Here is a 23,523-nt window from a genome sequence, read left to right on the forward strand (position 1 = left end):
AGATTACTCTGAAAATCTGCCTGTCGAGCATCCACTGTCGCGGGGCCAGGATCCGGGCGAGAGCGCATCTGCTCGCACGTTCTCCAGCCCCGGGAGATAAACAGGGAGTACCTGACAGTCGCACTGATCGCACCAGAGGAGAAAGTCCCACGCCTCCCGGAGGAGCGCTGGGGACACCGTGCATCCCTGCTTTAGGATGTACGACATGGCCGTCTGGTTGTCCAACTGAAGACGGACTACCTGGCCACGGACATGCTCTCTGAAGCGCTCGAATACCAACCGCACAGCTCTCAGTTCCAACACGTTAATGTGAAGGTGGGCTTCGGCTCAGGACCAGAGTCCCCAGACTGCCCAGAACACCCCCCCAGCCCGTGAGGGACGCATCGGTCTGAACTGTAAGAGCTGGCGTCGGGATGCCCAAGGGGATCCCCCTGGTGAGATTCCCGACATTTGTCCACCACTGAAGGTGAGGTGTCAACCACTCGGGGACTGTGAGACTGCGCTCCAGATCCTCCGTGTGAGTCCACAGCCGAGCCAAAGCTTGCTGTATAGGACGCATCCTCAACCGCGCCCGCCACACTACAGAGATCGTCGCCGCCATATGGCCCAGTAGACGGAGCCAAGTCCGTGCTGGTGCCTGGGGCTGGGAGAGGAACGAAGATACCATCTCCCGAACTCTTGTGATCCGGTCGGGCGACAAGGAAACGAGATCCTTGTTTGTTTGGAATAGCGCTCCAAGAAAAACCAAGTCCTGGGTGGGTACCAGGTCGGATTTCTTGAGGTTGATGATCCAACCCAGTCGAGTTAGAATGTCTATCACTGTGCGAGTAGCATCTAGACTCGCTGGCTGTGTTAGTGCTCCGAGCAACCAGTGCCGTCGAGGTTAGGGTAACAACGCCTTCCTTGCGAACGAGCTAGGGTAGCTGGGACTAACATGAGCTTGGTGAACACCCTTGGGGCAGTCGATATGCCGAAGGGGAACACCCTGAATTGGTAACACATCCCGTTTTAAAGAGAACCGAAGGTACTGCTTGAACGATGGATGTATGGGCACATGCAGAATCACGCATCCTTTAGGTCGATTGACGTAAGCCAATCGCCCGGGCTGAACAGATGAGATCACCGGCGCAGTGTCTCCATCTTGAAGGATGGTACTTCGAGCATCGCGATTCAACCCTTGAGGTTGAGAATCGGACGGAACCCGCCGTCTTTCTTCGGGACGAGGAAGTACGTGGAGTAAAATCCCGCCTGTTCCTCTCCCGGTGGAATGCGCTCGATTGCGGACTTGTCCAGCAGAGCCTGAACTTCGTCGCGCAATATGTCCGCCCTTGCCTGACATGACGGCACCGGAGTGCGGCGTATGCCGGTGAAGTCGGGCGGACCTCGCTTCCACAGTGGTAAATGGCCGATGCTGACGGTGGCCAGCACCCAAGCATTGTTGGTAGCCTTCTCCCATTCCGGCAGGAATAGAGAGGCGGCCTCCCACTGGGATATGGGGTAGGAGCGCGTGCGTTGTCCCGAGTAGCGGAGCTGACTGGGCAGACCTCCCGTGCCCGCGAAAAGGCTGGGAGCTAGTCGAGGACTGCTCCTTGCCCCTACCCTTGGCGGACCTGCTCCTCCGCCTACCCCTACCAAGCGGCTGAAGGCAGCCGGCAGACTCGGGTGTAGGCTGCACCCCGGCGGAGGAAGGTGGAACGGGAGCGCGGGGGCGAGACACCCGCGGGTGCTCCAACAAGGCCTTAGAGTCCTTGAAGGAGGTAGCTGCAGCGGCAGCCTCCCGAATGACCTGCTGGGCCCCTGGAAAGAGGGTCGCTCCCAGACGGAAAGGGAGGGCCAGCAAGGTCTGCTGCGTCGCTGCCGAGTACCGAGACGTCGACAGCCACAGCCTGCGCATCCCCATGACTGCACACATCACCGTCGGCGCAGCAGACCGCAAAGAGTGGCGCCAAAGTGTGCCTGAACTTCCGAGCTGGACGGAACAGCACGACATGCGGCGAAACGTCGCCAGCATGCCCCTCCGCCTCCAGGGCCGACCTCTGAATCGAGGGAGAGGTAGGCCTCATGGACCACTACCCTGACCTGCTGCATCGCATTCCGGTAGACCTCGTGGGTCGTGCAGCGTGCCTCAGGGGCGCCAGCGAGGGGCAAGCGGTGGAGTGAGGCGCCCTTGCCGAGCAGCGGAGCAGATCCGGGAGGAAGCCGAGCCTCCCCCCAGGGCGACTGAAGTGAACACGCACTCGTCAACGATGGGAACCACGAACAGGGAGTCCTCCCCAAGTTGGTATCTCCGTACTAAATCCGGCAAGTCGAACCGGGCACGGGTACCAGACAAGAGGGGATCAACCACGTCCTGGACCAATGAAGGCAGAATGCGGAGCTGCGTCTGAGAGGGCTGCCGAGGGGCAAACGCCTCGCCTGGCAAGCGGAACTCAGCCGAGTCCCAGCTGCCAACAGGCACCGCGGCTCGGGGTAGGCCCTCGGCAATTCTTTGCCGGACCTCCCGCAGAGCCGAAGCAAAACGGAAACCTCCGTCATGCTCCTCTACCTCCCCAAGCTCCATTGACTCGGCGCCCGAGACCGAGTCTGAGGCTGGGTCTCCTCTGAAAGAGGACCCTAACCCCCGACCCGGTGGGCGGCCTAGCACTAGGAAGCACAGAGAGGGAAGAGCAGACAAGTGCTCCACGTCGGCGCCTGGAAGCGTGCACGGACCCCGGTCCCGAGACGCTGGAGGCAGACCGGGCAGAACTGGTGCCTCCGCTCTCATGGGGCGGGAGTGCGCAGGGATCGGAATACCAGGAATACTCAACAGTCCCTGCGCCAACTCCGAGAGGGGGACTGGGAGCACCTCCCCCTCCGGGACAGCCGAGGCGTCCGGACCCGAAGCCAGAGGCAACGGGTCTACAGACGCCTCAAGGCTGAGGGATCGAGCCGAGCCCGGCGATCCCACCCCCTGACTCTCCGCCCCCCGTCCGGAGTGAGCGAGGAACTCCTGCCGGAGACCTCCAACAGACTCACGAACGAGGGACTTCACAGAGTCCATATGCTGCTGAAACAATTTGTCCATTAGTGACATGTCAAATCCACCAGTACTAGCGGGAGAGGGGGTTTGGCTTCGGGATTTTTTTCCCTTACGTGACTGTTTCTTAGTCTTAGACGGGGGGGACCTGCGTCAGTTCCCCACCCGCCTCACGCATCTCTCTGTAAAATAGCGTGTCCGCCGCCCTCCTCTTTTGGGCCCGGGGGGAAAACCCAAGACATATCGGACATGCTTCCGCGTCATGGCCAGTCTTTTCTAGACAGGCTACGCATTGGTCATGCCTGTCGGCCCGTGGAATGCTCTGTCCACAGACCGAACAGGATGAAAAGGCCTGAAAGCAAACACGCAAGCATGTAGCTAACGGCGGACCAGCAGCATATATACACGTAGAAAACATTGAAAAATACGTGAAGGCTACCACGGAAAGTAATAGTTGGTTCAATACGCAATATTACGACCACATGGCACGCTAAACTTCCCGCCATGGCAGAGCAACACGTGCGTAAACCACGGGAAAGTTCGCGTAATATAATTAATACAAAGTCACAATTATGAAACAACCAACTGTAAAGCTTTACTGTTCCTTTTCATAGGCAAATAAAGACCATACATACAGGTGGTGTCTCAGACATAGTTGTTTTCTTTCTCAGAAAGCTCAGCTCTGCTAACACTGTACGGCTCATGCACGTCTGTTCATGGCAGTGACAGCAGAAGGAATGATGATACGGGTTTAGGAGCCTACCCAGTTGGTGCGCATGCGCAACGGGAGGTAACTCCGTGAGGTAGGGGCCGTATAATAAATAAAAGAGTTTATTTATTGTTCAATCTTTTTATTCAAAAAACATTGATACAACTGTCACAGGACATTTTTCAGCCGGAAAATGCATAATATGTACCCCAAGGACGATCTCTTTGAAGAAGAATTAATTTGTTTCTGGGAGTTATATTAAGAAATGAACTAAGCAACAAGGTTAAAGTCGGGCGGGGGATGTAGGAGGCGGGGGGATGTAGGATACCACTTTTGATTATCGTGACTATAGTTTTACGCCACACTCCGCAATATACCAGCTATATGGTGGTTGTTCGTAAATAATTGTGTCTGCACCAATCTGGACAGTGATCAACATCATGAGCATCGATCTACGCAATTGGGATACGACGACACGTGTCAACCAAGTAAGTGAGCCTGACCACCGGATCCCGTTAGTCGCCTCCTACGACAAGTATTGGCTACTGCAGACCCATTCTAATCCGGACCTTCACGGGTGTAGTTTGGATTATAAATATACGCAAGGCTTTGAAGAGGTAGGTGTGCGTGCGTGTGCGTGCGTGCGATTGTGTTTTTGGTAGTCTATGCAGTATAGTAGGCAGGGCATGTTCGGGTGTTTGTTTTGTGGCAGTGTGCATTTTATGTAGATTTGAATGTAGTTTTCTGTGACCTGTTTGCAATTTGGTTATTGTTTCAATGTTTCCAGATTTATGGTCAATTATATGTCATATTACCACGTCCCAGTCAGAGATAGCCAATGGAATGCTTTAGATGCAACTTGCTGTCACGTGACTATGTAGGAAGTAGTAAGACAAGTAGGAAATGTGAATTTCCCTTTTCAGAGGAATGAATCCATTCTTATATATACACCCATCTCCGGGTAACAGTTCTTGGTGAATAGAGTCCAGTTATGCGGTGCATGGCTTTTCCTAGTGGTTCTGACACCCGTCCAAGGGCGGATCCAGTGGTTCTGCCATCCGGGCAAGGGCGGATGCAGTGACGCTGCAGTCAGTTCCGATCTTCATGGAAGGAATATAGGCACTGTCTGCATCTTTATGGGATGACATCGTAGATCAGCACAGCTCTCAAGACGTAGTCGCAGCAACTCACAGCACTCAGTAACACCTTCTCACGCAAGCTGGTTGAATCTGACAACAGATTGTATAACTTTAGGCTCATTTTTCAATCACATGTGAAAAATTTATAAGTCTGATATTTCACAATTCAACAGATATATGAAGTCATAAATTCAATATATACACATGATTATACACAATAATCAAACATCAAGACATATTCAAACCGTAAACCAGCCAAGAAGAACACCCAGGGTGTAAATCAAGTGTTGAGACGTGATGGACTGTTGTTTACATTGAAAACATGTGAACAAACAGCCCAGCTAACACGAAAATGTTTTAAAAATATCCCCAAAACATTTCGTGAAATGTTCCAGAAACATTTTTTTAAATGTTTTATTCACGTGATTTTGTATGGTTCCAGAAATGTTTTAAAAACATTTTCAAAAACGTTTAACTATAAGGTTTTTAAAATGTTTTCCTGAAATGTTTTTGAAATGTTTAAAAGAAATGTTTTATTCACGTGATTTTGTATGGTTCCAAAAATGTTTTTAAAACATTTTCAAAAACGTTGAAATATAAGGTTTTTAAAATGTTTTCCTGAAATGTTTTTGAAATGTTTAAAAGAAATGTTTTATTCACGTGATTTTGTATGGTTCCAAAAATGTTATTAAAACATTTTCAAAAACGTTTAAATATAAGGTTTTTAAAATGTTTTCCTGAAATGTTTTTGAAATGTTCAAGAAAAATGTCTTTTTCTCGTGATTTTGTATGGTTCCAGAAATGTTTTAAAAACATTTTCAAAAACGTTTAACTGTAAGGTTTTTAAAATGTTTTCCTGAAATGTTTTTGAAATGTTTAAAAGAAATGTTTTATTCACGTAATTTGGTATGGTTCCAAACATGTTTTTAAAACATTTTCTAAAACGTTTAACTATAAGGTTTTTAAAATGTTTTCCTGAAATGTTTTTGTAATGTTAAACAAAATTATTTTATTCACGTGATTTTGTATGGTTTCAGCAATGTTTTAAAAACATTTTCAAAAACGTTTAAATATAAGGTTTTTAAAATGTTTTCCTGAAATGTTTTTCGAGATGTTTTGGAAATGTTTAAGAAAAATGTTTTATTCGCGTCATTTGTATGGTTCAAGAAATGTTTTAAAAACATCCCAAAAACATTTACATAATGTTTTTGGGAAATATTGTAGAACAATTTCTGAAACTGTCAAAACATTTTACTCACTTGATTTTGTAAGGCTCCAGACGTGTTTCATAAACTTATGATTGTGTTATTTTGAAGGCATATTCATAAAAATTACATATCATGTTTCGATACACTGTCATAAAAAATGTTTAAAAAAAACCTTCTGAACTTCTGTTCCAGTTGTGAAAACATAGTTACCATCCAGTCCAACAGAGTTGACCATGGCATTATCCCATGGGCAAGGCCTTGAATTCTACACTGATGTGTAAAGAATTATGTAAACAATTCAACAACGCAAGGGATATAATTCTATAAAGAATTTAATCTGTTGATATATTCATTTGAAAACACAGTCTTTCAGTTCAATTATCTGAGTCGGCTTCATCTGCTTCATCTGTAACCACGGTCTGCCTAGCCTTTTGTTGATGTTTCTGAAAACATAAAAAGTGTTAAGTACTATTTTGACGTCATATAGTATCATGCTATTGCCTAACCAAACAAATTAGATGTGTATATATAGATCCACAAGAATAGTTGTATATTTAACTAAAACACATACTCATTTATGGATTTGTGAAAGAGACAGTAACTTTATTTTGCACGTTAACTTGTATTTACTTGTAGATTATGTTAATGACCAACTAAGACAAAGTCACCCACACAAATGTGACCGAATAGAAATATACGTGGAGCACTGCAGAGTTACAACATTAAAAAAGGCAGAATCTATGGCACCGGCATAATATGCCAAGGGAAACCACTCCCATCTTGAATATAAACTAAAATTATCTGCTCTTGAATTATTGGAAAGGTCACGGCCATTGTTATTCACATGCGGACACCTTTCACTGCTATCCTTTCCTCGATTATCAAAAAGGTATGTTGTTTCACACTTCTTCCAGCATTGGAGTCACAGGGTGGGAATAATAATGTTTCTGACGTTAAATGGGTGGTTTATTCTGCACGTTGTTGAAGTTTCCAGGCGAACCATACAGCTTTATGCAATATACAATCCCCATACGTAAAGATAATCACTTGTGTGAAACACACCCTGCCTGGAAACGACAATTTTTTCACAGATTACTTAGCCCCTTCTACATACATTCGATTGTAACTTACAATGCTAGCCTACAATCGCAACGTGCAAGAGATCGTAATCTTAAGTATTTACAATAATTGCAGCGCTAATATTGCTCTATGAAAGTGGGCCCTGGTCAGAAAACAGATTCAGGGATTGATTGGCATTTGTCAACTTCCCTTACCTTCACATAGTTTGCTCCACCAGGTTTGTTGGGGGCATTTCTTAAGACCTCTAGCATTTCAGATCTAATGTCGTGAAATGCTAAGGTCTTTCCTGATGCTTTCCTTGCCGCTGCTAAAACATAAATGTTAAATATTGTAAGTATAAAAGAATGAATAATTATGAAATACATACACTTAAATTAAAATTATATAATAATGATAATAATAAATGCATATTTATAATGCGCCCCTTCCACACCCTAAAGCATGCTCAAAGAGCTATACAGCAACAATCATCTGGTACTCATTTGCTATTTAGTGTTCAGTAAAAGTCAACATGATAAAAATAAACAGGTTAGGTTTAGAATCCCAATATCAATATCTTATTCCTCTTGCAGAAATCTTCCTTATTTGATGTACACTTACCATGTAATATCACTAAGCTCTAAAATCATATAAAATCTTCAAAAGGTATGAATATGTAACTTGACTGTTGTGTACAGTTAACTGCAAACATGCACAGCTGGCTAGGCATAGCAAAAGAGGTGCTCTACAGCATTAATACAATTACATGAACATATTGTTGAGAACAGACTGGTCGAAATACTGAGAGCTTATAAATTATACCCTTTGTAATAAAACAATGTAAGCTTACAGGTTATTATCCTATATATCGGCTTGCCGATGAAGGCAAGCTTGCCTTTCTGGCCTGTTCCACTGTAATGGCTCATGAGGTTGTTCGTCATGAGGGCTCGCATGAGGGTCCGGCATATGACTCCGGCATCATTGCCACCTTGCAGTGATGCAAGTGAGTTGATCTGCAACAAAACCCTGTGTTCTCTAAGGCAAGGACTATTTATATTTTGTCCTATAATACATTTGAGACATTATCATAAGTCAGTGCAACCTAGTTATTTGAATATAAACATACATATTTTTACATCGTTGTTGATTTTGTTTATATTAAGACTCTACAAATCATTTCCACACTCAAAATCTTCAATCCCACAACGCATACACAATATCATTTAGAAATTGGTCAAATGTAGGACACGTTCCATTTGGCATTAAACTTCTCAGTAAGGTACAGATTCTATTGCTTTTGCTGTGCTGTGGCACATCCATTATTCAAATCCACACCCTCATAGTCAAGCACCTAATCACCAGCATTCTTTACTGAGAAAGTGTAATCCCAAATACAACATGTTATACTTTGAATCCCACAGTCATTTAGAGTCTATATGCTACTTGTGATGTTAATCTCTACATATAATATCTACTGCAAGAAGTACTATTAATTTACATACAAGTTTTCTCCTGCTTTCCTCGTCAAGACCTTTCTCGAAATCGTCCATCTCACAAGGTTTGTCAAGCTTTTGGCCAGCTGGAAGTAGATCATCGACCTGCTGGTCCTCCGTTTCTGTTCTGAATTGTCTTTTGAAAATTTTCATGTCGTTCTCCAACTTGTCAAGCTTGGCAAGTACTGAAAAATTAGGGACTCATGTTCACTTTGAACATAATACTAAAGTGAAGTATGACATACACAGTGACCAACAAATATTGGCATTTGTTGTAATCAACTTTATAATCAGACAATTCAATGAACCTTCATGTTTCTGTAATACATACAATTAGCAGAGTATATTATATTTCATATTTGTATATAAGTTTAATAATTCAAGGACTTACCTTGTTGTAACAGTTCAGTAGTGCTCTTTTCATTTGAATCCGTTGAAGTAGGAATTTGCTTTGTGGGTTTGGGCAGGGATGGAATATCAGTTTGTGCAGCCATTGTGGGTTCTATATGACAATGAAAGAGGAAAGTGTCAGCATATTGATTTTCGAAAGAGTGTTTTGGTTTCTCAACACTTTCAACGGCACTGGAAACCCTATCAGAGCAGGGCACTCTCTGCCTTTGTTAAACTGTTAAATATACTTTTTCATTATGTTAGTGAAAAGCCTCCTACCCTCGCATAAATAACTGTTATTATAGTGCTAAATAAATTCACACTGCTTAAACTAATAACATTCATTACCATCTTCATCACTCCATTCATCCGCTGCCTCATTCTCACTGATTAGCCTATGAGGCCTCTTCCTCCTTCTGGATTCATCCTCGGATTCCAGGTTTGAAGTGTCTTCTGCACGTTTACAGTACTTTCTTGCTGTTCCATAATCTGGATAATCTGAAAGGTAATCCTTTATGATTTGTAGTGGCGTGTCTTTAAATATCGTTCATAGAAAACTGACACAAGGAAATTTTCCTGGTCATCATATAGAACTTATCAAAAAGTCAATGTAGAATACAACAACCGAACGTGTCACATGAACATCCACTCTGTGGCAAAAACTTGTGGCTACGAGACCAAAAACTGTCTTTTGATATCATATAAAATGCCTATAAACATCTTATTAACTTTATAATATAAAAAAGAACCTGTGAAGATCCGGGGTAGAATAGGTCTTCAGCAACCCATGTGCTTGCCATAAAAAGGCGACTATCTTGTCGTAAGAGGCGAATAACGGGATCGGGTGGTCAGTTTCGCTGACTTGGTTGACACATGTCATCGGTTCCCAATTGCGCAGATCTATGCTCATGCTGTTTATCACTGGATTGTCTGGTCCAGACTCGATTATTTACAGACCGCCGCCATATAGCTGGAATATTGCTGAGTGCCGCGTAAAACTAAACTCACTCACTCACTATTATATAAAAAAGAACTAACCCTTCCCAAGCCTTCTTATCCTATACTTGGACCATCTCTCAGTGTCAGGTATTGACCTATTTCTTATTCGGCTCTTGGCATCACCGAGTGGCCAGTAGCACTTATCCTGCAACAAAATACTGTGTGCATGACAATCCTGAATTTGTTGATGTGGTTAATTTTAAATATTCCTCTTTACAAATGTCTAGTCATAAATTCATCATAGAATACTTTTCAATATATATACACATGAATTCTGTTTTGGAGCAATTTTCTTACCCCGTCTATCCAACTTGTTGGTACACATTCAACACAGTCCTCTTTCTCAAAATGGACGACTGAAAACATGATCTGCAACAAATAATCATAGTATTGTAATAGAAATTAATCTCTTTCAAGAGTGTTATGATACACCTATCAATGTTTTTTTTCAAAATTTAAAGAGTAAAAATGGTTAATGTCCCTAAATAGACTACAACATAAACACTGTATATGGTAATTAATTAAATTAATTAATTAAAATTATCAAAGGGTCAGTGTGCTCACATTGTCATATATTGGCATGATTACTGGTAACATTCACTGTTTTACATTGTTTTATAACGTATCATTTTTTATGCTATTCTTATTTTCATATAATTAATTGAATGAACCAAGAATACTTTGTACACACCTTAAGCTTCAAATAGTTCCCAATTCGTGAACTAATGATAACAGTTGCTTTATCTTGTTTGCATTACACAAACTGTCAAGTTAAATGCTGAGTAATAAGTAACATGAAAACATTCCTACCATATCTGGCCCATTGGCAATGGAGAGCATATTTTACTTTTGATACTTTGCTAATGGGAGACAACGCCTACAACCAGACTGATATAGAAATGGGAGAGAACTCCAGCCTGAATAACTTGGTTAAAAGAGGACAAGTGAGATGACTCTCTTTTTCTAATTTATTTATGTTGTAAGCATATGGCTAACGTAAATGCCTCCATATTATGGAAGAAAATGTCTGAAGAAGCAGGATGGATTTCAGTAACACTGCCCAATGAATATTGCTGAGAAATGAAATACTGACTATGAATTGATGGGATTAAAGGATAACGAATTCAACTACAAAAATGTGAAACAGAAATAAAACAGGGCAATGTCCATGCTGCAACACAGTACTCGTCATGAAAATACATTGTAGAAAAATGCGACAGAAACACACAAAATATTTGCTTTCAAGAGAAAAAAGTTATCCAGCAGTGCAGAAAGTTCAAAGAAAGGTAAGTGCTCATTGCTGATAACTGACTTCGTCACTAGATGTTTGTTTACCTGTATGATTGTACAAGAGGTTGATATAATCAAGAATCTTTTTCAGTCCTAAACTCTTGACACACATAATTTTAAAAATATTGTTATATGAACACTCCACACACCCATCCTCCCCCCCCTTCCCAATCATCATCCCCATAGCCATGAATTAGTTAAGGTGTAGGGGTTGTGTCGAGAATTAAATTTCAACATAAAACTTAGAAGACTTACAAATTAATCTTATGCAGCTATGTCAGGCAACACCATGGTCGAATTTGTTGTACAAATTCCATTCAGAAGCTATGATGAAGTGACAGGAATGCTGATTTGTTATCTTGACAGACATCAATTTTCATACACCTTGTCACAAGTGTATCAGCCTTCAGCATTGTAATTTCATAATCAATGGTGCGAAACTGCACATGTCCAATCACCTCAGAATTGCATGGTACTGTAAAGGCATTTTCCTGTCCATGGTAAACTCGGCAGAGGTAGGATTTCTCAGGAGCATTTGCTGGTTGAATCACCTCACAATACTTCCCCCTTTCAGTCCGGTACACATTGTTTGGTCTTTTGCAGCTTATATCTGTTTCTTGATTATGTACTTTCTTCACATCACAAGACTCATAAATTCTTTTCACAAGTTGTGCAGCTGGATTTTTCCCACATCTTACTTTTCTCTTTAACTGGTGCATAAAGTTTTCAAAATTCCAGGCAGCACATGCATCTAAAGAACCAAATTTCTCCACCTCTTTTTTCAAATGAAGAAGAGTATGTACATTGTACACTAAAAATTCTCTTCCATAGAATTCTCTGCACTGAGTAACAAAGTATTGAAGAAGATTATGTGCATAGTCAGCATATTTCAAAGCAAGCCTTTCATTGACTAAAATGTTCATTGCAACACACAGGCACATAAAGTGATGATAGAGGTGGTCTTGAAGGATGTTTTTGAGAGCAATCTGCCCAGTATATAACAGAAACTGTCTAAATTCAGTGGCCTTCCACCTATCTACCTCTTCCAGGTTCCTTGGTTTTCTGGCAAATTCACATGGAATAAATTGTCGCAGATGAATCAACTTCTCACTTATCTGAGCAATTTGTCCTGCTGATAATTTATTATTACCAAGTGGACCACGCATCCATGTTATGAGCAGCTTCTTCATAACCCCCAGACACACTTGATGCATGTAGTCAATAGGGAAGTCATAGACCATATCCATTGGAAGGTTAAGGAATGGTGATCTACCCTTATGGTGCTCCTCTTGGTCGACATTTCGGAAAGATTGGTTAGACCTTAGAATTAAATTCTCTGTGCATGGATAGGTAATTCTGCCAATGTACAGGCCTCTTTGATTGCACTTGTCACATCCATAGTAGCCTGAGTATTGCTTTGTGCATTTTATAAATGACCTGGCCGGTGCATCACTTGTGACACATTTTAATTCTACTTTATAATGTTTACCATTGAACTCCAGACCACCTGCAAGCAGACTATCCAATTCTGTGATTGTTTCTTCAAGGAAGTCAAGATTGGATGGTTTGCTTTTTCCAACTGTCACAGCTATAGGAAAAGGTATGGCTGGTTTTATATTACAAATCATACCCAATATTGGCCATACAGAGTAATTAGTGCTCTTGAATAGTGGAAAGCCATCAACATTTAATATGAGCATTAAAGTATCTAAATTTTGAAAACATGCCTCAGGCAACCTTCTGAGTGTAATGCACAGCATTTCATTAAGTCCAAAGTGAAAATAGTCCATGTTGGAGACTCTCAAAACCTCAATACTCCTTGGTGTTTTAAGTAAAGTTCTAGCACAGGCGGGAATGTCTGGATGGCCACTTTCCTTTAAGATCTTCAACAAATTATCAACAGCATTAGCTTTAACTTCAAACGTGTTTGCCCACACTCTCAGAGAGTCCACAAGACTTCCAGAATTATCATCACTCTCACTGGATGATGAAATATTTATAAGACTGGAAGTTTCAGGCTCATCTTCATCACACATGGATTCAACAATTCTTCCATTTGATATATATGTGTCCTCGTATGAATTCATGGTTCCATTGTAAGCAATGGCAGAATCAGTTTCATCTTGAACTAAACTATGTTCATCTCCACTCTCTCCTGAACTTTCGTCTGTACTTTTATCAGGTTCATCCTTCTCTGATAAATGCTGCCTATTTAAACGTTTTGCAGCTATCCATTTCCTATTGTACAAAAGTCTTCTCCGTCTTTTGCTTACTTGTAACATATTTTCTGTTGCCTACAAGACACATGAAAATAAATGTTGTTACACACCAGGATACTTAGATGTTTTAAGACTTCTAACAGAGAAATAGTCCAGTAGAAATCGACATGAAATTTAGTTGGCCCAGACATTTAGTATAACAAGCAAATTTGTGTCTTAAAATGATTTATAGGTTCCTGTGATGCTGAGAAAAAAACCCAACCAAAATCAATCTGGGGCAGAAAAAGTTATGACCACTTGAAACTGTACCTCAATGATGCGCTGAGATCTCTTAAATATAAAATAAGTTGTATGACTAAGGTTATCTGAGTTATCTTAGCAACATGGGGAGTTCTTAATCTTCTAATCCTATTTCAAGTGGCACTCATGTTGTTGGCACGTTTACTGGATGCTTGATTGCTTACTCTGGACTAGATCTTAAGACCCTAAATTGGTGTTTGCTATTGACTTCATTGTTTTAATGTATGCACTCACTGATTGCTGACATATATACTCATTCAAGTCTAGTAGTATCCCTAATGATATATGTAAAAAAGCATTCTGTTACTGTATCTGTAATTTCTTTTCTCACTATGCTAAAACTATGTAAATAAAATATCTAGACATGTAGTATTTAACATATTTATTCAACATTAGGTATAAACTTCTCATATACTCTACCAGGTGTTAACTTCGAAAGAGATTTGAATGTCTTCCATCATTTACATGATAAATGTATACAACAGACAATAAAGAATATTAAAAATCAGTCAAATAGCTATACTGTAGTTGGTTCAAAATTTGTCTGAAATAAATTCCTGATCGGTATTTAGATATAAATAAGACTACATATATCACCATCTGCACATTTGTGAAACAGTAATGCATGACTGAATGTAGGTTAGTAATTGAGGAAATAGGGGATTAACAGTACTATTAGTTAAGTTCCTATCAAAATGGCCTCTTTGTTTATTTCTCATGGGATATGAAATTCAAAATCTTACTAAACCAGGGATAGAAATACTTTTTTTTCTAAGTGTGCCTTAGGGCACCAGGCAAATATTTTAGGTGTGCCTTTCAGAAATCAAGTGTGCCCACATGTATTTAGAATCAATGACTGTAGCAAGGATGATGATCTTTTGAAATTTATTGTCAGAAAACAACAAATGTAACCAGTTTTCGGTTATCACTGATATGTCTTCTGCTTAAGATGGCTTTCTTATGTTACATTTGTTCTGTGAGAGGTTCACTTTTTACAATATGTCTAACATACACAATTTACTCTTCACTAACCGAACTATCAGTACTCACAACACTTTAAATGGAAAAACAACCAGATTTCTTTACATCATCCATCATAATTCCAGTGATTTCCTGGGCGTAAAAGTTAATAAATGTTTTTGCTTGTTTGTCGTTTGCTTAAGTGTTTTGTTTGGGGATTAAATTACTAAAGGTGTGCTATGTCTCAGGTGCCATAAGGGCACCAAGAACATTTTTTATCTGTGCCATTTGGATATTTACCGTGCCATGACACGCTAATACATGGGGTATTTCGAAACCTGCTAAACTGAAGTACTATTTTATAATCATGAAATGTGGTAAGCCATAAATAGAAGTGAACAAATCCTTTAGTATGTTAATGTGGATTATTAGCCACTTGATTGAGAGCGAAGGTGTGAAAGTTAGTAGGATTTACGACCTATAAGGACAATGGACACAAAACAGAATGACACCTGTCAGAACTTTATATATTAAACAATCCTAATTTTGCAATTCATATTTTAATAACAAAATTGTGAATTGGATTTAGTGAACACTGTTTACCAACATCTATATCTTGTTGGTTAAAGAAATATATCTGTTTTGTTTTTGTTCTGTTTCTATTAAAAAAGTCATTTTTAATGTACTTAATTACATTGGTTATGTAATTGTAATTTAATTCATTACATTTCAATTTAAGGTGTAGTTGTAATTGTAATTGAGGAAAATCAAAGTAATGGTAATTTGATTAATTACATTTCAAAGTAATTGAACCCATGTCTGCTATATAAGATATTTGGCCAGTGTTTTAAAGGCTTTTTAAAATTACTTTTGTTCCAAAACATTTGGCAACATATTGTACCAAGGGACTGTTCATCATTTATGGGAAGGTGATGATGATGATTTTTATGGAGAAGCATGTACAATGTGACTGACCCAGTACAAATTACCCCCCCCCCCCCATCTGCATGTCATGAACAAAATCAATGACCCCCATCCCTCTTCCCATATTTTGTAAGCTCAACTTTTAAATATATCTATGTACAAAATTTATGATCTCTCTCTCTCTCATGACCCCTCTCTCTCATGATCCCTCTCTCTCATGATCTCTCTCTCTCTCTCTCTCACTTTCTCGCTTTCCCACACTATCTTTCTCATGATCTCTCACTCTCATGATCCCTCTGTCATGATCCCTCTCTCTCATGATCTCTTTCTCTCACTCTCTCACTTTCCCACACTCTCACTCTCTCTCATACTCTGACTCTCTCGCACACTCTGACTCTCACTCACACTCTCTCACTCTGACTCTCTCTCTCTCACTCTGACTGACTCTCACTCTCACTCACACTCTCACTGACTGTCACTCTGACTCCCTCTCTCACTCTGACTCACACTGACTCTCTCACTCTGACTGACTCTCACTCTCTCTCTCACTCTCTCTCACTCTCACTGACTCTCACTGACTCTCTCACTCTCACTCTCTGTCTCACTCTGACTGACTCTGACTCTCTCTCTCACTCTTACTCTGACTCTCACTGACTCTCACTCTCTCACACTCTGACTGACTGACTCTCACTGACTCTCACTTTGACTCTCACTCTGACTCTCTCACTCTGACTCTCACTCTGACTCTCGCTCTGACTCACTGACTCTCACTCTGACTCTCACTCTCACTCTGACTCTCACTCACTCTCACTAACTGTCACTCTGACTCTCTCTCACTCTGACTGACTCTCACGCTGACTCTCACTCTCACACTCTCTCTGACTCTGACTCTCACTCTGACTGACTGACTCTCTCACTCTGTCTGACTCGGACTCTCTCTCACTCTGACTCTCACTCTGACTGACTCTGACTCACTCTCTGACTCTTACTCTGACTGACTCTCACTGACTCTGACTGACTCTGACTCTCATTCTCACTGACTCTGACTCTGACTCTGACTCACTCTCTGACTCTCATTCTCTCTCTTTTAGCCTTAATATCTTTACAACTTTGACAAGGGAGTACTTAGACGGGCGGTCTACACACTTCGTTAAATTTTTGTCCAAAGTTTACAACTAGATTAAACTGACCGAATTACATCCATATTTTTGCAATGAAATATACTGATGACGTGCAAAACATTTATATAAACGTTGCACATTTCTACAATCAATCGATAAGATAACACAAGTGACAGGATTCTTTCCAATGTACAGTATTTCGTACGTGTATTTCAAAACAAACACACATACACAAATGATACCTTTCATAACCAGCAGGCATACAATACAAACACATATTTAACATTTTGAAGAAAACATCTATTGAGATGACCCCTCGCCCGAGCGTGTGCTCCGGTGTCAATTTCACCTGTCGATACCTTACATGCTGATGACGTAACACAGGCAATTAATGTTTGTATCTACTACCCCTTATGTTTCTAAGTTTTTGATATTTTAATCAGTAAAAACACATTTTAGGGCATGTCTCAAACTTTATTTCCTCGGTCTACATTAGGTAGATGCTTCTTAAAGTGATATTTGTTATTTAAGTATCTGTAATACCTCTGAATTTTAATATAAGTCAAAAAGCATTTTTCTAGCATTTCCGACAGTACTTTAGTGCTAATGCGAGGGCCAGTACTCAAATATGAAATGCAGTTACACAAATTGAAAACGATGAGCAACAAGGTGAAAGATATACCTACAAGCTCAACACATGTTTTTGTGAGAAACGTAAGGCTTTATTGAACCGCACGTTAAAATAGTCCAGCTGTCCGTTTTTCGATCAGGTTTTTATCATCGGGATTGTCTCCCCTTGGTGTAGCGGTAGCATTTTTTCAAACATCTATTTCTTTAGCGATTTCTTTCAAATTTGAAATGTGACTCATAACATATAAACAACAATATGTGATTGCAAAAATCCAGATTTGTATGTTTTACAATTTATAAATAAACAGAGGATTAAAATACCGTAATACATTATGTGTAATCTAAAAATATTATAAAATATTTGGCAGGTAAAATACTCATAGAGGATACGCGTGGATTCTTACATGGTTATCAAGCTTAACTGGACTTCGTTCGGTGTACGTTTTTAAACCGTTATCGAGATAAATGTAGATATTGTTTAATCACTTTTGTAGGCTTACGTTTAGGGCGTGATGGGCATGATGTCTCGGAGAAGAGAATCTTTTTTTTATAATTTTGTTAATTTAAAAAAAACCAAAAACAATGGTGACGAGTGTTTTTTCTTGTTGCAAACATGTTTCTATGCATATTTTAAAACATGATTTCAGAGAAGTGGTTGGTAAAATATAGGTTTGTTCATATTTTGAACGAGAAGAGCCGATTAGATATCGACATTAATATGATATGCTCATTTCAGATGTCTATAATTATAATTTGCCAATATTTTTTTACGATATTTCATTATGGGGGCCCCATTACGGTACCTACTTGACTGGTACAGACCCGTGCCAGTTAAAAATATATATTCGGACACTTGACGTAATTTCAAAAGACGTGTCTCTCTTAACATCAACCTTCACAGCTCTTCAACCCGTCTGTAGTTCGGTGTTTGTTAGACTAACAATTAATTTCTGAAATGCACATATTTTACTTTAAGAAGTTCATAGTAACAAAAAATATAATATCATGAAAAGGAGCCCTGAGACTTTCTTCATTTTCAGAGACTAAACAAATCTGCAGAGGGATAATTTCTTGGAATTATTGTGTGTGACAGGAACATTTACTGCCCTCACCGCCCCCGGTCCTACTGTCAGTGGTGTGGGCCGATTTGGGGTAATGAGTATCAAGTGTCGCCAAATCTATTTTGAGAGCAAGCAGGGATACCAGCTAAGGGAAGCAGCTCTTGATAGCTGGACAACTGGATCTCATACAAAAGAAATCCCAAAGTTATTTATATTCTCCAAAATTCAAAGGTTGTGTCTGCACTATATGTGGAAGTTTAATTGATGTCACATATATATAATGTAACAAGGAGAAAAAGTCATCAATATCCCCCGCAATGGCAAAATATTATTCATGTATATATCAGTTAGTTACGACTATGTCAATTGTTTTGGTGTGTATATAGCAGTGAGTGAGTGAGTTTAGTTTTATGCCACACTCAGCAATATTCCACCTGTCTGTAAATAATAGAATCTGGACCTGATAAGCCAGTGACCTACAGTAGTTTAGTTTTATGCCACACTCAGCAATATTCCACCTGTCTGTAAATAATAGAATCTGGACCTGATAAGCCAGTGACCTACAGCATGAGCATCAATCTACACAAATGGGATGCAATGATATGAGGGTAATGCTATTATGAGGGTATTATCATTTGCAGAAGCCCGAGGTCTTCCATTAACTGCCCGACGAAGGAGCGCAGTTGAAAAAGACCGAAAAAATAGCATTACCGTTATTATTGCTAAAATACATGGAATTTGTGTTGAAAAGAAAAAAGAAAATATTGAAGGAATTTGACTGTCAGTTTACTCAAAACCAACTTCTGACGGGGTTGACTGACCAAATGCAATTACGCCATCGAACAATTCAAATGACGTCACAACAGAACGTGACGATATTCGACCTTGGCCTTTGACAAGACCATGGCCTGCAACATGTCAAACTATGTCAGATACAACGTCAGTTGTCAGTGTTCGGTTTTGGTCCTACAACCACATTAATAGTGCAATTGTTAAGGTTAGCACAAGCAAGAAAGCCAATATTACCGCTATTTAAAGTGGGAATTCGGTTTGCTTTGACTTTTTTGCCCCAGAATAGTTGCCAGTCCAAACCGAAAGTCGAATGAACCGACGCACCCACTAAAACGTCACTTGACAACAGAACTGATAGTGGCCCCTCGTTAGGGTTGATGCAATGTCATTTGCAGCGGTCTGCAAATTTCTGATAATAAGAGGGACGTTTCATGTTAATGCCATGTGTTTTCGCTATAATATGTGTCAACCAAGTTTGGGACTATATTACAAAGTGGAAGGAGAGTATTGAAAGGTGAAGCTGAGGAAATCTAGACTTGCCACATTTTCTAGACTTGCGTGGGCTTTCTTGGATATATTTGCTTCAGGTCTGTACGACAGACTAGGTGTTTGTGTGAGTGGTGTTTTGTACAGGCTCATCAAGTGACGAATTAATTAGAAGTTCACCATCTCTTTTGAAATTGGATCTGCGCAAATGTTTCCTTCTTTATTCGTTTCCGTTGTTTAGACCTGCTTTTATCATTATCTTTTGATTTTGCATTTTCCATCATCTGTAAACGAATAGTTCAATACACATTTCATACTTAAATGTGAGGTGAAAGAATATAAGGCATATATCAGTTTAATGAACTTCAATTTAATAAGGTTTGAATTTTATGTGTTTAACTCACACACCTTAGTTATAAAGATTATCTTCTCGGTAATTATGCATGTTAGCAACAACGTCCAGTGGTATGTTACGACTTCACTCTTGTGGCTAAGAAAGTGTTTGTATTCACACCTGAATAATTATTGACAGCAATATTATTTCCCGAAACACCAGTATTATTAAAATATCACATAATAACATTAACTTTTTTCTTAAAATTGCCGTTAAATTACTCATATTCATCCAAACAATTTATGTTTCAATAATGCATTCATTACATTCAGTTTCACTGAAAAATAATCAGTTTTTCCTAACAAAAATGTGTGCCTTGTATAACGAGGTCAACTACTTATCTATAATCTCACCAGTGTTTCTTTACTGTTTAGCAGAGGCAGCAGTATATACAAATAGTAATATGACACTAGTGTATCTGTAGAGACCCGAGCTGATATGAACCAGGCGGCCTGTGCTCGCCAATAGTGTGTCTCACAGTCGCTGAAGCAGGATATTTAACCATTTCTTAACCTTACACTAAAGCAGAAAACCAAGTCGATCTGGACTATTTTTTATTCAAATTTGAAAAAAATGATTTCATTTCTAGCGTATTGAAAAGAATTATTGGATGTTTTTAGACGGAGTGCCAGTTTAACCGGGGAAACTGTGACATATCAAGATCCAGATGGTTATAAGTGAATCGTTTCTAATATTTTCTTCAAGACAGCCTGTGATAGTGGCCATATTTTATGGGTTTTTTATGTCTCATTTTATTTCATTAAGTATACATACATTACCATCACCAATTTTACCAGAAATAAACTATTTGTTGGCAGTAAAGATATATTCTGATATATATTTATATATTAATGAAAAAAAACGATAAACACAATGATAAACAAAGCTTTCCGTTTTAAAATTTTAGAACAGCAAAACTGGAAAATCGGATTTATAGTTCCAACAAGTGTAAGAAACCTAGGATAAGTAAATAATTGATTAACCATGTGTCTGGTTTATAATTCCGAATCATATAACTTTTACATAAATACACACATGAGTTTTTAAAAACAAAATACAACGTAAAATACTTGCTTTTATGGCGACAAGAACACGAATTACTCAGAACTCGGTGCGAGCACAGGACTTGGGACTGTTGGCGCGAGATAAGTAACAGTGATTGCGCGCGCGGGAAGTCAACGGGCTGAATACGTTTCTATGATCATGATTTGGATGAGTGAAAAATTATGCCAACACTACAAATAAACTATACAACATACTTAAGTGAAAGATGATAATAGGACATTTTCAAAAAAATAAATGAAACATATATTTTGGCCCATCGAAATATGATATGCCACCAAGTTAGCTCCGGGCAGAGGGAATGGTAAGTAAGAGTTTCCAGTGTCTCGATGCTGGTTAGCCGTGGAGTTAAAAAAACTGTCGGGCGACTTTTTTATTTTTTTGGTATCCTATACTCACTTCATGAAAATTATTTATGCTACACTCAAATAACATGTAAGTCTATGGCAATTACGTCAAGTGTCCGAATATAACTGGAACGAGATCCCATAAAAAGTACCACAAAATGACCAGATCATAATATATAAGTAAGAATGTTTGCACGGCTTCAGTCCATAGGTAATAGATATAAAATTATTTAACACATGGGTAGTTATTTTAGCAAATTTCACTTACCGTAAAACTCTAGAGATGTTTCCAGTACCGCTTGTGCTGTAGGTCTGCTGTAGGTCTGCTGTAGGTCCTGCTGCAGGTCTGTGTTTGGCGGGCATCAAATGTGACGTAAGAGTTTGACGCCATATGACGTCATGTCACGAGACGTGTCATGTCATGTGAAGTGATGACAAAACATTTTAGAAATGTTTTTGAAACGTGGGTGTGGTATATTTTCTAATTGTTTAAAACATGTTAAAAACGGGATAGCACGTACGTGATTGTGCAGGGGATTAAGATGAAAAAACGCTGGAGTTTATGCGACAGCAGATTACATACTGCTCTCGTAAGAGTTAATTATAATTATGCTTACGGAACTGAAAATATCCAGTGTCGCAAATGTCTTTGTTTTTTTACAAGGCAGAACCTACAGTGTACCTACGTAGATCTATATGGGGTACATTCTGTAATACTGACTAAGATCCCTAATTATGATAATGGTATAACAGCCTTAGCATCAGTAATCGTATAACATTAGGATAAATTGTACTGATGTAAAAAGAATTCCCTTTTGGGTAATAAAGTATTAGACAATGATTTTTTCTTATCTTAAAAACAATATTTAGAGAACCTGTTCCTTGTCTAAAATTACTTCATCCGGTAGATGAATGCTTTGGATTTGTTTTTCAATTGTAGAAACTCATTGATTGAAGGTACGGTAAACTGACCTGAAATGGAGTGTGCAGAACGAAGAATATTTCACTTTATCATATCAGGCCGTAAATTTTCAAAGCGGCAGGGAAAAGTGAGATATGAAAAAAATGTTCTTTACCGACGTTGAAATGAAAATTCAGGACTAGCGAGAGATATGTAAAAGAAAACAAAAGAAAGGACAGCTGTCATTTTAAATTGTTTATATCCTTTACATGTACTATAAAGGATTTCTACTGTGTGTCTGTACATCCTATAATATGAAAACTAGTTTCATCAACCTAATGGCATCTATAATACAAACGTTATTATTAAGCTACAACTTTCTTTTCACTGTGCACTACGTCTGAGATACTAAAGTTTGTAACATGCAAATGCCAACCTGCTGCATCATCTGTATATGGGTCGGGGGCCACACATGCGGAATAAACGATTGATTGATTGATTGATAAAGGATTTTGCGATATATTCCTTTAAATCATTTTAAAATATGGTCTATGGTGCTTTTAAATATTTGATTCAGGAATTAATTACAGATTTTAAGGCAAGACAGAACGAATTAAGCCGAGAACCGCGATAACTGTCGTTACTCAACATGGCTGGCGACGAACACGAAATAAGCATTGCTAATATTGTAGTTTTAGGCAAGTACTCGTCAAGCTGCACCGACGCGTGTCTTTCCTGAATATTATCCTTTTTATTTCCTTCTTTTCGAAACTGTTTATAAAAAAACTCATGGGGTATAATATATGGTTGCAGCAGTATTACTTTGGTTTCATTCCACCACTTGTAATGCGAGGGGCGCATAAAACCACATACATATTTCCTCAACTAAATGTATTTTACTTATGTGTTTCAATTTACCACGGTATACACATATTGAAAATGAAATTTGATAGGAAACCGCTGTTGGATACAGTTGGAGTATGCTGTCTCATATAACTATAATAGAGGTCATTCGTTATTTGT

At 39.6% G+C, this 23,523-nt stretch overlaps 1 protein-coding gene and 2 long non-coding RNA genes across 5 annotated transcripts in view; 1 reads left to right on the forward strand and 2 right to left on the reverse strand.

Annotated features, from left to right (window-relative positions):
* Positions 1-4,227: 4,227 nt before the first annotated feature.
* The window catches only part of LOC124286599, a 34,140-nt gene continuing 14,844 nt past the window's right edge, over positions 4,228-23,523 (reverse strand). Inside the window, exon 3 of the long non-coding RNA XR_006901074.1 lies at positions 4,228-4,954. This is a non-coding gene — a long non-coding RNA (uncharacterized LOC124286599). The remainder of the gene's footprint in view (positions 4,955-23,523) is intronic.
* On the forward strand, positions 4,998-21,481 carry LOC124286601. Its single transcript, XR_006901076.1, has 3 exons — positions 4,998-5,148; positions 14,643-14,649; positions 21,471-21,481. It is a non-coding gene; the product is annotated as an uncharacterized LOC124286601 (long non-coding RNA).
* On the reverse strand, positions 6,387-23,108 carry LOC124286598. 3 transcript variants are annotated; one of them, XM_046722974.1, is made up of 9 exons: positions 21,868-23,108; positions 10,311-10,382; positions 10,053-10,158; positions 9,363-9,512; positions 9,016-9,126; positions 8,634-8,809; positions 7,982-8,144; positions 7,347-7,459; positions 6,387-6,515 (listed from the first exon to the last, which is right to left on the reverse strand). In XM_046722974.1, the coding sequence occupies exons 2-9, from the start codon at positions 10,377-10,379 to the stop codon at positions 6,447-6,449; spliced, it is 957 nt and encodes a 318-aa protein (XP_046578930.1). In that variant the 5' UTR covers positions 10,380-10,382; positions 21,868-23,108; the 3' UTR covers positions 6,387-6,446. The 3 variants fall into 3 exon arrangements, 2 of the variants coding, with proteins under 2 accessions (XP_046578930.1, XP_046578931.1); XM_046722975.1 differs by lacking the exon at positions 21,868-23,108 and adding an exon at positions 11,559-11,665; XR_006901072.1 differs by lacking the exons at positions 6,387-6,515; positions 7,347-7,459; positions 7,982-8,144; ... (3 more) ...; positions 10,053-10,158; positions 21,868-23,108 and adding an exon at positions 11,559-14,399 and having other exon boundaries at positions 10,312-10,382.

This window comes from Haliotis rubra, unplaced genomic scaffold (genome assembly GCF_003918875.1).
Source record: "Haliotis rubra isolate DU_JTF1 unplaced genomic scaffold, ASM391887v1 Scf387, whole genome shotgun sequence".
NCBI lineage: Eukaryota > Metazoa > Mollusca > Gastropoda > Lepetellida > Haliotidae > Haliotis > Haliotis rubra.